This window comes from Aspergillus melleus (genome assembly GCF_016097325.1).
Source record: "Aspergillus melleus strain CBS 546.65 chromosome Unknown contig7, whole genome shotgun sequence".
Taxonomy (NCBI): Eukaryota; Fungi; Ascomycota; class Eurotiomycetes; order Eurotiales; family Aspergillaceae; genus Aspergillus; species Aspergillus melleus.
The window spans coordinates 1,122,145-1,135,941 of NW_025763376.1; the positions used below are offsets into that span (position 1 = coordinate 1,122,145).

General features: G+C 53.6%; 5 protein-coding genes across 5 annotated transcripts; 1 reads left to right on the forward strand and 4 right to left on the reverse strand.

Annotated features, from left to right (window-relative positions):
• Positions 1 to 412: 412 nt before the first annotated feature.
• On the reverse strand, positions 413 to 1,753 carry AGNR1 (uncharacterized protein; the record flags this gene model as incomplete). Its single annotated transcript, XM_046093034.1, has 3 exons — positions 413 to 1,192; positions 1,276 to 1,513; positions 1,593 to 1,753. The coding sequence occupies 3 exons, from the start codon at positions 1,751 to 1,753 to the stop codon at positions 413 to 415; spliced, it is 1,179 nt and encodes a 392-aa protein (XP_045949012.1).
• Positions 1,754 to 2,707: 954 nt separating this feature from the next.
• On the reverse strand, positions 2,708 to 3,666 carry LDX57_011289 (uncharacterized protein; the record flags this gene model as incomplete). Its single annotated transcript, XM_046093035.1, has 2 exons — positions 2,708 to 3,241; positions 3,361 to 3,666. The coding sequence occupies 2 exons, from the start codon at positions 3,664 to 3,666 to the stop codon at positions 2,708 to 2,710; spliced, it is 840 nt and encodes a 279-aa protein (XP_045949013.1).
• A 640-nt stretch (positions 3,667 to 4,306) lies between these two features.
• On the reverse strand, positions 4,307 to 5,953 carry nop12 (rRNA-processing protein NOP12; the record flags this gene model as incomplete). The annotated part of the gene is made up of 2 exons (XM_046093036.1): positions 4,307 to 5,767; positions 5,828 to 5,953. The coding sequence occupies 2 exons, from the start codon at positions 5,951 to 5,953 to the stop codon at positions 4,307 to 4,309; spliced, it is 1,587 nt and encodes a 528-aa protein (XP_045949014.1).
• A 1,481-nt stretch (positions 5,954 to 7,434) lies between these two features.
• Positions 7,435 to 9,752, forward strand: LDX57_011291 (uncharacterized protein; the record flags this gene model as incomplete). Its single annotated transcript, XM_046093037.1, has 4 exons — positions 7,435 to 8,323; positions 8,380 to 8,449; positions 8,509 to 8,995; positions 9,054 to 9,752. The coding sequence occupies 4 exons, from the start codon at positions 7,435 to 7,437 to the stop codon at positions 9,750 to 9,752; spliced, it is 2,145 nt and encodes a 714-aa protein (XP_045949015.1).
• A 914-nt stretch (positions 9,753 to 10,666) lies between these two features.
• On the reverse strand, positions 10,667 to 13,373 carry LDX57_011292 (RNA-processing protein PTA1; the record flags this gene model as incomplete). Its single annotated transcript, XM_046093038.1, has 8 exons — positions 10,667 to 10,815; positions 10,876 to 10,946; positions 11,013 to 11,818; positions 11,874 to 12,222; positions 12,277 to 12,480; positions 12,540 to 12,670; positions 12,731 to 12,896; positions 13,036 to 13,373. The coding sequence occupies 8 exons, from the start codon at positions 13,371 to 13,373 to the stop codon at positions 10,667 to 10,669; spliced, it is 2,214 nt and encodes a 737-aa protein (XP_045949016.1).
• Between the last annotated feature and the right edge of the window lie 424 nt (positions 13,374 to 13,797).

The window sequence follows — 13,797 nt, forward strand, 5'->3', positions numbered from 1 at the left end:
TGCGGACTAGGCTCGGACGTCGAACCTTTCACGTCCGTCTTAGTCTGCTTAGTGAGGTAGTAGTCGCTTAGCGACCTGGAGAGGGGGAGGTCATCTTCAAAAAGGGGGGGCGAGTTCGATATCCAACTGACCGTTCACCGAGTCCTGATGGATTATGCATGCAGACGCCAGACAGGTTGCACGACGGCAAATCCCGAGTGACCTGACGCGACAGCTCAGCATTCGAGGATGTTGGCCCGCAAGGAGGTGGGGGTGGGGGAGGGGCGTTGCGACTGACAGCTGGAGACCTATTACCTACAGGTTAAGGTGCTACGGATATAGATGTTCAATGGCAATGAACTTCAAATAAGTAAAACGATTATATGCTATATAGACATCGGAAGGAACATCTCATCTAACCACATGTACCACCTCATTGCGAGGCTGTCCACTGGGGACTCACCCGCTTGAGATACTTCATAAATTTCCAGAACCCGACGGCATGCTCAACATTGCCGTATGGGTCGACCACCCGTTCAGGGAAGGCGATACCCGCGCCGTGGAGGCCGGGCACCTGTCGTCCCTTCTGGTCCTGGAAGCCGCCCGATTCCGAATCAAACTCCAACTCCAAAGACTCTCCGTCGACGGACAACTCGGGCAGCGGATCCCGCGTGAACCCGACGGCCTGGACGAGGTGCGAGCACGATGGCAGATGCTGCTGGTATTGCGCCATTTCTTGGCCTCCCCCGCAGTCCACCTTCGTGATGAACTGACCCGCCTCCGACTGGGGTAGCCGCTCGTCCTCCAATTGCTGGCGAGCAAAGTCCGCCGCTAGACCCTTGAGACCCGTGTTGTCTCGGAGGATCCAGCCATCCATGTACTCGGCATACCGAAGAGGATGCCGCGTGAACCACTTCACTCGTAGCTGGGGGTGGGAGGTGCGAGCCAATTCTACCAGGTTGAGGAGAGCCAGGATGGCACTATGAGAAGCCCCGACCACCGCGACGGTCTGGGGTAGATTGTGGGGCAGCTGCGTGACAAGGTCACTGGGCTTCAGAACTACATCTAGGTCCAGTCTTTGGATATCGAGTCCAGAAATGGGGATCGGGACTTGCGACGGCGACGATCCTGTGCATAGAACGAGTCTTGGGGTCACCACCTCGAATTCGTCGAGAGAGTCCCGACGCATAATTCGTACCGTCCACAAAGACGTCTAAAGAGACAAACAGTGCAACGGTTAGCCACGGCGATTACAGATAGTCACCGAATCCCCAGATTCGGTACGTTAGAACTGACATTTTCAGCCAAATTGGCGGCAGTGACAACCCCTCGACACGCCAACACCTCGTCCATCTTGGCAATGCCATCCGACAGGCCTTTGACCATATCCGCAGCGTGGTGCAGATGACAGGTTTTGTCCTGGTCGAGTTTGGCCATCGTTGAGAATGGATTGGGAACGCGGGTGTTGTTGATGACGGAACGGAAGGGTTGAACGGCGGTGGCATACGCTTGAAAGAGTGACACTTTGGTGTTGCTAAATTGTTCCACCGCATGTTAGCCGAAAGCGCTCCTCTTCTGACGCCCTGCGATGTCACAGGACCGAGGAAACACACCTAGGAACTTCTCGATATTTGCGGTTGACTCGCCCCCCTTGAAAGATCGGGTCAATCCAGGCAATTTTCCCAATTTGCTTCTCCAGCAGATTTCCCATGACAGCCAAGCCAGCGGGGCCGGCTCCCACAACAACCGCCGCACAATTCTGAGGTGAATTCATGGTTTTCGATGCGATCTGGCGCGTAGAACGGGCTGGATGATGGAGAAACGAAACGGCGAGAGATGATGATGGCCACAAGAATGTAGAGCGCCGAGCTGAAGCGGTGAAAACACCGCTGACGGGGGCGGACATCGCTGGGGATTTGAATGGTAGCCAAGAGATGCACACAGGGGCGTTGCAGCAAAAGCACGGCGTAATTCTCGGCGAAACAGGCTAATGAGCGTCATTGTGCTCGCCTGGACGGGAGGGGCAGAACGAGAAGTCGACCAGGCGGATGGAACGGAGCGAATGACCGTCGTGCGGGCAAGTCGTGCGGGCAAGTCGGGCAAGCCGTGCGCGCACTCGGGCGAGAGAAAGGGCGAGAGCGCAGGATAAACCGCCCTTTCTTCCAGGTCAGGCGATAGCCATCCAGGTCTCGTCCATCGTTGCTAGACCGACTGTTGCGCAACCGACGCATGCTGCCCCACTCGCAGAGGCCTGGGAAAATCCCTCGTGCGCTTTCCGTCGGGGATCATTTGGGCTGCTTCTGGCCGCTCTTGGGGGCATGACGAGGAACGAACACCAACATGCTGAGGGGATGAAGGGGATGGGGACGGATAGAGTAGATGCTGGATCAAACGACGGATGTGCTCCGTCAGCCGTCGAGGATCACATAGTATTGTCTTTGTTCGTGAGCAAAAAGCAGAGAAGCTGATGGCATCGAAGACGACGGGCCTCTTAATCCTTATATTCGGCGATCGGGCGGTCTTGGCGAAATTGCGTGATTTCGAGCGCCTGAACCTCCAGGCCGCTACGGCCCTTCCCGATGCGGTAATCCTGTCGCTGCCCTAATCTTTACTCCTGTGGAGGTCCTTGTCATACTGCATGTCTTCTTTATGCTCTGCTGTCTACCTCTGTCTGGCTTCCACTGTTCTCTGTCTTAGGTGTCTGTACTACGTACTGACATCCCGCCCTTCATACCGCCCAGAACACTCGCACCGCCACTTCTTCCACATGGTTCGACCATCCCCCATATCGAGCGCGTCCCCAGATGGAAATCGCATCGCCTAGTCCCAGAGTGCGGATCTGGTTGCCATCCAGCGTGGCTCGGCCCCGACCCTGAGCACGCTCGATCTCCTCGGCCTCCTCCGAATCTGCTGGGACACGGTCGAGATGGTGCCAGGTGATGGTATAGTGATGGGTTTGCCTGTCGTATGTCCGATTCGATTGTAGCTTCTGTCTACTGGGGTTGAGGAGAGGATGACCGGCCCTCAGTCGAATCCCATTCTCCCCTACTTCTGGAAGCGTCGAGGTTTCTGCCGGGGTGCCCTGGTGCGCAGAGTGAACCACTTCAAAGTCAAACCAGGTATTGGACCCCTCGAACGGACTGCGATCTTGTCGACGACGACCACCCCAGCCCTGATCGTGAGAGGCGATGGAAAAGACAATCTTCCGACATGGGTGGATCGTTCGATGCGGCAGCAGTTTTGGTGACGGGCTACCCAGCGTCTGAACCGATGTTAGATATAGCATACGCGGAAAGGAAGATAGACTCCACTCGACTGTACACTCTGTGAAACGGCGGGGGAGAGCGAAGTTGGCCTGGGTCTAGCGGGAGGTTCGCCTACCTTCTCATTATAGCATAACGGACTCGTTCGCACAAGTACCTGATCCCCGTCTTGCCGGATGATACGCTGCCCTTGCATCTTTGATTCCACCGAAGCCCAATACTCAGCCGCATCCACAATCAGATCCACGATCTCCAGAGGCAATCCTTCGGGAACAATCTTCCATCGCAGGATATGTCGAGTTTTGAGTACATCGTAGAGGTCGGGATAATACGGCTCTTCAGTCTCCGGCTCGGTGGTATGTGGCTCAGCATCGGACGGAGGATCTTCGGGAGGTGTCCTCCTGGGGGCGCGAAACCGATTCATAGCCGATGATACTACAGGGAGCATCATCTACTTGCGATGGACGACGTTCAAACTATGCCACCAGAGCTTTGGGCCACGTTTGTGTTATGAAGCGTTACCAAGACCCTGCCGGCGCGATGAATGTGCTGACTCGAGAATCACGACCTCGTGGACCTGCTATTTGTTTGACAGATTCACTGGATACGAAGAATAAGGTGTGGGTAACTGTGTACAGTGTAGAGTCATAGAATGTAAGGATGAGTGGGGTTGAGAGATCGAGGCTATTTGAAGGTTTCCGCCCGCCACGCGGGTGGGAATCAATGGTGGCTGAAGAACGCTTGCTGAGATGGTTGCCTATCGGCTTAGAAGTGTGGAGAGATCACGAAACGGCCAGTTGGTCTAGATGATATGCCCTGGGTAAGGAGGCGATAATGGTTACGTTCAATGTCACCATTTCCATTCATTGTTTGGCCCCTCTGCGCGTTACACTAATGACGTCATTCTCTAGATCGTCCTTCGAAAGTACCAAGGCGTCACTTTAGGAGAGCAGATACGATTGATCATTTACGCGCTGAATCTTCTAGTCTGTAGGTCTTGTTGGTGTCCTAGGCGCTCAATACTTTTGACTGAAAAATACATACAGAAAACAAAATTAGCTACATTAATCCCGCTTGCCCTCGATTTTGCCCTTTCTCCCTCCGGCCGCTTTGTAGGCCGCTGCCCGCTGGCTGCTGCGGTTCTTCGGCTTGCCTTTAGAGCCACGGCTCTTGGTCTTGACCCGAATGCGCGACGAGCCGTCGTCAGTCGCGCGGTGACCTTCGAACACTAACGAGTTCTGCGAAATCGATTTCGTTGCATTTTCCTTCACCTTGGCGGCGCCGGCCTTGCCGAACAGCCGGCCAGCACGGCCCTGAAGCGTCTTATCGGAATCCCGAAGCTTACCGGATTGGGCGCTGTTGTCGTCGCGTTTCTTCCCCATCTTCTTGGCTCGCGATACTCGGAGTTTCCGAGGGAGCATGGGCGGGAATTGCTTTCCATCTAGGAGAAGAGCCTCCTCCACGCAGTTCCCGTCGTAAAATTGGACATAGGCGAAGCCTTTGCCCACGCGGGTGGCACGGTCACGAATCACCCGAACGGACTCGACGTTGCCTCTGGCATCCTTCTCCTTGGAACCGGTCGTATGGGCGTTGAACGTCCGCCACAGGCCCTCCTCGACATCTGCCGGTGCCTTTCTCTTCTTCTTTTTCTCCTCGTCATCGGGGTTGTTTTCGTGGTCGACGAAATCGAGGTTACCGACGAACACGCACCGTTTATGATCGGTCTGCGAGGGATGGGCAACGCTGTCGACACGCAGATGTCGGTCGAGAACCACGGTGCCGTTCAGGGCTGCGGGTGCCTTGCGCGCAGCCTGTAGGGTGCTGTAGACAACGTAGGCGTTGGTGCTGGGCGTGGTGTCATCCAAGAGTTCCTGTCTGGTGTATGAGGCCCGCTTGGGGATATGTCCGCCACTCGCAAAGGCCGTGGAGCGGAATCGGATCGATTCGACCTTATGGGGACCCGTAGATTCAGGAAGCGACGAGAGGAATGATCCGACCTGTTTCAAAAGGGTCTTCTTGGCGGACTTAGACTTGATGGCCTGGTTCGAGACATTGCCTAAAAAGACCGTCCGATTGGACTTCTCGATCTCCTGAGAGCCAGCATCCCCGGTTTGGCTTTCATGCTTGGGAAGTGCAATTTTGGCCCCGTCCTCGTCGGAGCTCTCTGCTTCTTCTTCGGATTGCTCCGAAGACGATTCATCCTCGTCGTTTTCTTCCTCTGCCTCTTCATCAACCTTCTGTCGCTTGGCCTTCTCCGAGCGACGCTTTTTCTCTTCCTTTTCTTCTTCCTTCACTAAGCGACGCATGTATGTCTCTTCGAGATCTTCTCCGTTTGTCCTCTTGCGCTTCCGGTTGGGAGCTTCGGATGCTTCCTTCGCGGCTTCATCGGCGGGCTCGGAGGCTTCCTGCATGATTTTGTCGTCGTCGGCCGAGTCTGGCTCCAAGCCCGACGCTTCCTCGTTTTCTGCGCTTTCATCGTCGACAGCCTGGGTTGCAACAACCTCGGGGACTTTCACTGGACCCGCCTAAAGCAATCGCAAGATTAGTCAATGAGAGCGACAGATAAGGAGCAGACTTGAACGTACACTCTTTTCGAACAGCGAGGCCAAAGTGGGATCAACGGAGGCATTTCCGCCCAGGAGAGGAAAAGAGGCCTCCGGCTTGCTGGTTTGCGGAGTTTTCTCCGACTGGGACTTGGATTTCTTGCCCATTGTGTATGATGATATGGAAGAAGCTTTCTATGCCGTCAGGACTTGCTATCCAGGAAAAAGACAATCAAAGAGGGAATGCGAAGGGGGGAGACGTTACCTTTTCTCTTCGTCCTGGTTGTACTTTTTTTTTCGTTTTTTTCTTTTTTTGGATCTTGGCGACGGGAGCTGAGGGCGGTCACGTGGAAAATGCGACGGATGCCATTTGACATGTCACGAGGCCCTCACATTGTGTCTCCGCCAAAAGAGCTCAAATCCACAGGGATTTACAGTCGCATGGACTATGGATTGTGATATTCATATTTTTTAATTATCGCGACGTGAATGTGCCCCCTAAAGGCTGAGGAGAGCGCGAACCGAGCAGCAGGACCGAGTCCCCAGGTGCCCAGGCGGTGGGAATAAAGCCGGCAGAACTGATACGGGCGGAATACCGCGTGACGCTCGGGCAGTCTCTCTCTTCCTCTCTCGCTCGCTCGCTCGCTCGCTCTCGGCTTTGGCTCTTCCTCCCTCTCCTTCCCCTCTGCAACTGGCTGCGCTGAAGCCCGCATGCTTGTTCCTCGTCTTTCTCATCGTCGAGACTCCCTCTGAGCACGACCTGCTCAACGTCGCTTGTTAATTTCCTATCCCTCCTGACGTCAACACCTTTCACGCCCATGCCGCCCGTCTCCCGCAGTGCTTTCGTCGTATTACCCGCTTCGTGAAGTCCACCTCCTCCACCTCCCTCGTCGCTCCTCCCTCGATCCTCCCACGATAGGGCTTGTCGGTATAGTTATACCAGAGGAGGTCAGCTGATACTGTGATACTACGAGGGCTGTCTGGCCTAATTATACGCTCCCGATCGATTTTGAGCGTCGTCTCTGCGACCGCGGTGGCTACCACAACCAGTCCTGGTCGCTGTATTCATCGCTAGTTTTTCTGTGGTTGGCGCATTGTTGAATGGTACGTCTTTTCCGGTCTTCAAGATAGAGTATGGATCCATCCGATCTATACGCGATTATCCCGTGCCACCTGAGTCATGAAGACATCGGCGAGCGAGCGAGAGTTGGGCCGGCGCAGTTCGCAGCGCCCAAGCCGGGAGCGATAACCCGTGAACGATTGATTGAGTCTGGGGTGTGATCAAATCTCCGCACCGCCTTCTGCTGCTTCTCGCGCCTCGCCATGCTCAACGCCGGTCGTCGTTTTTTCCCCTGCATTGAATGTTGATTTTTTTTTTCTCCCATTCGAACTTTCCCATATGGCTCTCCTTCACTCACCCCATTCCGCCCCAACCCCTTTCGAATGCCTTTGTTCATGTTTGGTAGATCGTCATTAACTCGCTCTTTGATTAACTTAGGTTTTGATCCGATCATACCCTCTCACCTTAACCGTTGATTTTCCCTCCCAAGTCGATCAACCCCCCGCCTATTCCTTCATACTCTCCCTTCCTCCTCTACCTTTTTTCCTTATAACCCTCCCAATTTCCTGCGCACCACTCTTCAATCCTCATGGAGGTGGCCGAGAGCAGAGAAGCCACTTCCGTTGGTCCGCCAACTGGGGCCGACTCTGCCGCTACCAATGGCGACCACAATCCTTACCTCGATGATTCGCTCATTGATGATGACGGAAGATCGAGTAGTCTCAGTGAAATTGATGACCTCTCCGAGAACATTCCGTCAGATTATGAGTCTCCCAAGCCCGAGAAAGTAGCCCCGGACAACGACTCTGAGGCGGAAACCGAGCGGATTGAGGATTCTCCCAACAATCTTCGCTCCAGAACAAACATTGTTGTGAGCGCCAGCGCAAGCAATTACGGGCCCAGTCCCAGCAAATTGGCTCAATCGACCACGTACGATGACGTCGAAGACGATGACGACCAGGTGGCCGATGATTCTCCCAGCAAGCCTCGCTCGAAAAACAATCGGGTCACCGACACCGCCGACGAAATCCCAAGCGTGGAAGAATCCGCTCTTTCGGAAAGCTTTAATAAGAAACGGAAACGGCTCGAATCCGGGGACGACGTGAGCGCTGAGATTGACGAAGAAGATGAACCCCCTCAGAAGCGTCGCGGCTCTGTGAAGAGCGAGTTAAGCGATCCACCGGCGGAGGACATTGTCTTGTCCCCCGAACCCGTGGAAGAAGCTACGAAACCTCACGAGGATGATACACCCGCTGATGACGTACCGGAATCAGACTTGCCCGCACCTCCCGCCAAAGGCAAAAAGGCTAAGAAAGGCAAACGAAAAACACGGAAGACCAGGGATGCTGATGAAGATGTTGACGGTGCCGCTGAAACCGGCGCGGAAGGTGGCGGCGATGACAACCTTGGAGATGATGATGTGGAGCGTGGTGAAGAAGCAGACGATGGCGAGGCAGCCGCCAAGCTCGAAGAAGAATGTAAGTCGTGGCGCTTGTCCCTTACCTCAAGCACGTCTGCTGACGTTGTTACACAGCGGCGAAGAAAATGTCTGCTATGGAATCGCTGGCGGTTCTGGAACGTGAATTTGCAACGCTACGCGACAAGTAAGTAATAGGATCTTGGTTTTGTCGAATGAATCTCGGATCACTAACAATTCTTTTAGGATCTATGACGAAAGGATCTCCAAACTAAATCGCGAATTGGAGATGCTTAGCGGGCCCAACCCAACACATCCGGAATTCTTGCGACAGCTTGAGTGTGTTCAGCGATATAGGGATGCTAAAATCAAATACGAACACACACTGTTCCAGTACCGAATAAAGGCTCTCTTAAATAAGAGCTTAGCAGAGCGGGCCCAATCGCACAGCAGTTACTTCCAAAGAGCTCGCGATATCCGCGAAAGACACTCAAGCTCCATCAGCAAGCAGTTCTACTCCATTCAACATGATCGATTCAAGACCGACGAGGTCAGCCCTCAGCATTACATTCCCTTCCCCACTCGACGCTCGCAGCAAATCGCGCAGCAGACTGCATACAACCAAGAGGTCTCAGTCATGGCCGGTGTCGCAAAATACGTCGGCTTTCCGGCGGCGCCTTCGTTACCAGCCGCGCGACCCACTGAGCTCGATGATGACTTGGAAAAGATGGGCGTAAGTTTATTATCCCCCGGCCCTAGGACTGGCGAACTGGGTCTGACCATGTGCGCAGATTTCTATTGAAACGAGGATTCCTATCACCCACCCTCAGACAAGTGCCCCTCCACGCGGGACGATATCGGCCATGTCCTCGAATGCATTTCGCACCGCCGAGGAAGCGTTCTTGGAACAGACTCCTTGGGCGAACCCGCAGCACCCAATTCATCACCACCACCACCACCATCATCAACAGCACCAGCACCAGCACCAGCAAATACCCCAACGGCCACAGAGTCGAGTTTTCGAGGACTCCAGGGCCCCAGCGTACACAACCCCAGCTGCCCAGAAGCGGGTCGTGGACATCAATGCGCCCAATGGATCGGCATCCACAATTGCAGAGAACTTGTCGGCTGCCAATTCCTCAACGAACAATACCCCCTACGGCACAGAGCAGGAACCGCCGCACCAAAAACTCGGGCCATTTGGGAATCCCGAGTATGATCCGGACCGACGGACTGGATTCCGATCGCTCAGCTCCTCGCCGCTTGACGTACGAAAACCGCACCCGTCTGCATACAGTGGCACGATCGATCATCGGTCGCCTCAAGGTGCTTCGCGAAATGCATATTCACCACCCCCGGCACGACTTGGTCTCTTCCATTCAGCGGGTCCGAACTCGTCGCCTCCTTTGTCATCAAAACCGGTCAATTCCATGCATCAATCAGCAGGAATACTAGGCGGGTCAGGCTCGAATTCGATGGCAGCCCGATAACAATACCCCTATACAGAACGTCCTTTACCACTTCTTCTTTGCTCCTTTTTATCTTAGGGATGGGTTATCTTCATTTTCTCCCTGTATTGGGTCCAATCAGGTGTTGTAGAAGCCTTTGGCGCTTTTCTTTTTCTAATGTATGTACGGCTTGGCATGTATGACTGGAAACAGAGATGAATAAAGCTAGTCTTTTTGTGTGTCTTTTGAGATATGTGTGAATATGGGCGAACGGGATGCATTGGAGCTACTTTCTTCTTTTGTTTTCTTTTTGATTCAACAACTAACTACCCATCAACTATGGTGTTTATCTTTTATTTGTTTTTGTTTTTTGTCTCTCGAACCATGATACATATTTACCTGACATGATGTCTCTATCCTGTCTAATCCGTTTTCTTTGTCTCTTCTTCGATGGGTTTGCATAGGAGGGCTTAGAATAGAATTTGGGGGTTCATTTCATACACTACCGAAGTCAAAGGAGGCTTTGCTTGTTTACAACTTGCTTCGTATATCAATCAGTCCCTTGATATTTCGAATCCTCTGGAAATCATGCTATGATAATAGGAGAACCGGTCCTATTCCAAATACACATACATACAAGCATTCACGTTCACATAACTCCAGGCCTGTAGTTCCTTCCCTTCAGGTAATCAATCCCTTGCAAATCAATGAGCGAGCAAGCCAGCAATCCAGGATAACGAAAATGAGAATATTGATGATGGATAGGTAAGTTGGTATCATTCATCAACCAAGTCTGTTGAAGATAAAGTACATGATTCAATTGGTTCATCGTGATACGAGAACGACAGATAGGTTAGATTAGAATTTAAAACATCCACTGGAAAGGTATCATCATTCGCGGCTGCGTGTTACGGCAGGGAAAAGGAGGAGCAGGGTTGAGAAAGGGCAGAGTTGGATTATTGCTGCGCGGTGTTCTCTGTGCTGTTGCTGGTTTCCGGTGGGACTGGACGGCTCGTGAGGGTGGATTGTTGACCTGGTTGTTGGTCGGTCTTCTGCGGACGCCATTTGGCTAGGACTTTGCCGGCTGCTGGTCGAGATTCCTCGTCTGAGTTGGGGGGATTAGTTATGCATGGTTCCAAACAAAGGCAGGAATTAGGAGACGTACAGGTTTGGTAGACTTCTTCTAGGGTCGAAAGGCACATTTCTCGGGCGGGGGGTCGGAAGAGAATTAGGTATCTGATTCGAAAGTTAGTGGGTCACCGACACAAGTGGACACAGAGAAGGGCCAGGGAGGGGACGAACTGCAGGGAATGGACGCAGAGATTGACTCTCTCGGGATCCTTGGCCAGGCTGGCCACGCGTTGTGTGATGGGGATGGTCACTTCGGGGATCTCGCTCAGAAAGCGAATGAAGATCTTGGTATCTCGCGAATCTAGATAAGGCAGGATACCATCCAGGAGTCGTAGAACCCAGTGGTCGTAGTGCAATGGAACCGACGTCTCGTCGTCTTCGGTCCGCTGAGAGGCGGCGAACTTCATCTGAACACGATCATTGTACCATTCCTCGTTCACCCACATGATACCGACGTTGACCCGGGCCCTGAAATCCTCCAGGATGTACCGGTATAACGTTTCCCGAATGGAATCCGATATCGTAGGCTTCTTTTTCGAGGCATCCTCCTTCTTGCCTTGCACCTCCAGACCAGCAGGCGACCTTGTCGCGAGTCGCGTGAGCAATGTGACCCAGGCGTCTCGGTCAAAGGTACTACCCGCTAGTCTTGCAAACCCTAATTGCTGCTGGGTCTTCCCTTTCGTGGTGTTCAGTGCTGTATCGCTAGAGGCCAGCATACCAAAGACCCTCCCTACCGCACTGCGTCCCACCTCAGCCGCTTCGTCTTCACTTAACGGGGGAGGTTGGGGCAAGACAAATGGGCCCAGGGAAACGAGGTCGGGCTCATAGTCTGCTTCTGGCGCTGAGGCGTCGGGCTGCGCAGGTGCCGTTTCGGGCACATCCATCGGTTGATACTCGGGCTCGTAGTCGTCGTCTTCTTCCGCAGCAGGCTGCGTTGATTGCTGTTTCTGAAGCGTCTGATATCGCGTCCGTACGGCCTGCGAGTACGTTAGAATGAAAGAGGCTGCGGCGTCTACTGCAAGTTTAACCTACATCGACAGCTTGGTTCAACAACGATTGGTCGACACGACCAAGTAGGGGAATGACAATCTTGACGAGCAGATCGGCGGGCAGCTGCGTGACATCAAAAGATGATAGCCCGGCATCTTCGGTGAGGGTAAAGAGTTGCGCATAACTGTTTGGGCCGGGGGGCATAGGGGGTATCTTCAACAAGGGTGGTGTTTCAGCATCGAGTCTCGCACGTTTGGCATTGTCTAGGCCATCCGTGGGCTCAGACGGTGACGTGCGCTTTCGTGAAGTATCGTCTACAGGCTCAAGACGCGACTGCATCAATCGATCCATGTAGTGCTGCATCTTCCCCGCAAGCGGGTGACTGGGGTTTCTGTAAAGGAGATTAACATCGCATGGCCACCTCGGAACCGTCATTCTCCCTCACCTTTTTAATATATTAATCATCAATGCTCTGGCGGTTCGTTCCATCGACTTCACGCCGACCCGGACCGTGGGAGTTATCGGAGAGCGGACTTGCTTCGAGGGGAAGAAATTGAGGACGGCGTTGATGATCTTGTTGCCCACGGACTGTCGCGTTCGAACGAGAACCGAAAGACTATTCAGGGTCGCATTCACCAGGAGGGGGTCACTAGACAAAAACTGTTAGCACCGCATTCCCATTCTATCCAACAGAAGCGCCAGTGTTACCTCGACTCCTCCTGAAACACGGCCAAAAGACGGTCCAGCAAACCAGAGGCCTCGGCCTCCAGATTGGGCAGAGACAGGATCGCATGATTCCTAGGAACGATGGCTAGGGATGTTTCGTTTTGGTCCGGTCGCTAGGGAGCGTCTATGTCAATATCTTTTCTACACGGGTCCAGAGCATCCTTTGTACGTACCCTTGGGTCCGATATTGAGCCGTGGGTCTGCACTTGAACAACGCGCTGCACGAACTTTATGCAGCAAAGTTTCACCGGGTAAGGGAATGTGTCCCATCTGCGCAGGATGTCCTGCTTGATCGCGGTCATGTTCTCCCAGGCTTCTCGGTCCTCTGGATGATTAATGCTGTGATAGATCATGCGTTAGCAGCTGCAGGGCCCATTCCAACGGGTACATCGCCCAGAAGCCATCGCCTGCGTCTGACGGTAGACATCTACGAAAGCTCCCCGGAGCGAACAGAAGCACAAGCACTGGTTTGACCTACATATGCCTAAACACCAGCGGATACAAGCTGGCAGCGGTCTGCACTATATGTGTCAACGCCAATTGATCCTCTTCCGGCAGCAGCAATGTTTCCCGCAACGATTGTAGCACATCTGCGGCCAACAGTTCCTTCTGATCCGTAGCCAGCGCCGGACTGGCGAACGTTTCCGCTAAGAACTCGGCCCCCCATCGTCGCAACTCCAACCGCGCACGCGCACCGATGATCGGAAGGATACCGTTCACGATCTGAGGATAGAAGGCGGCATCCCCGAGGACCAGATTGCGGGCGGCATTGAGCTGGGCAATCTGGTCGACCAGGTGATTTTCGGCCTGGGCCATGGCAAGACCCCGTTCGTCGACGCGGAAAGGTGGAATGGAATCGGAGATCGCAGGATTGGGGAGGCGCAAAGAGTCAACTGAGGGCGGAGTGTATCTGGCCAAAGGTCGACTACGGCTGATAAGGACTTAGTGTTCACAAGCAAGGCAAACGAGGCCGGCGTCTAAGAGGGTGCGACAAAGCACCGGTCATATACACAGGTCAAGAGAGGTCCGAGGAAGCGACAAGGAATAAAGACGAGAGAGAACGAAGAAGGGGGGTAGATGGGGGACCTGAAAAGGCCCCGGAAGATAAGCGAGCAACAAAGAGAGAAGGATGAAGAGACAAGACTACGGTGTTTATGGAACGGATGAATGAATGAAAGTATGAATGAACGAACGGGCGATGATGGACGACGGAAGACGAGACCCCCCGGAGCCGCAGTTT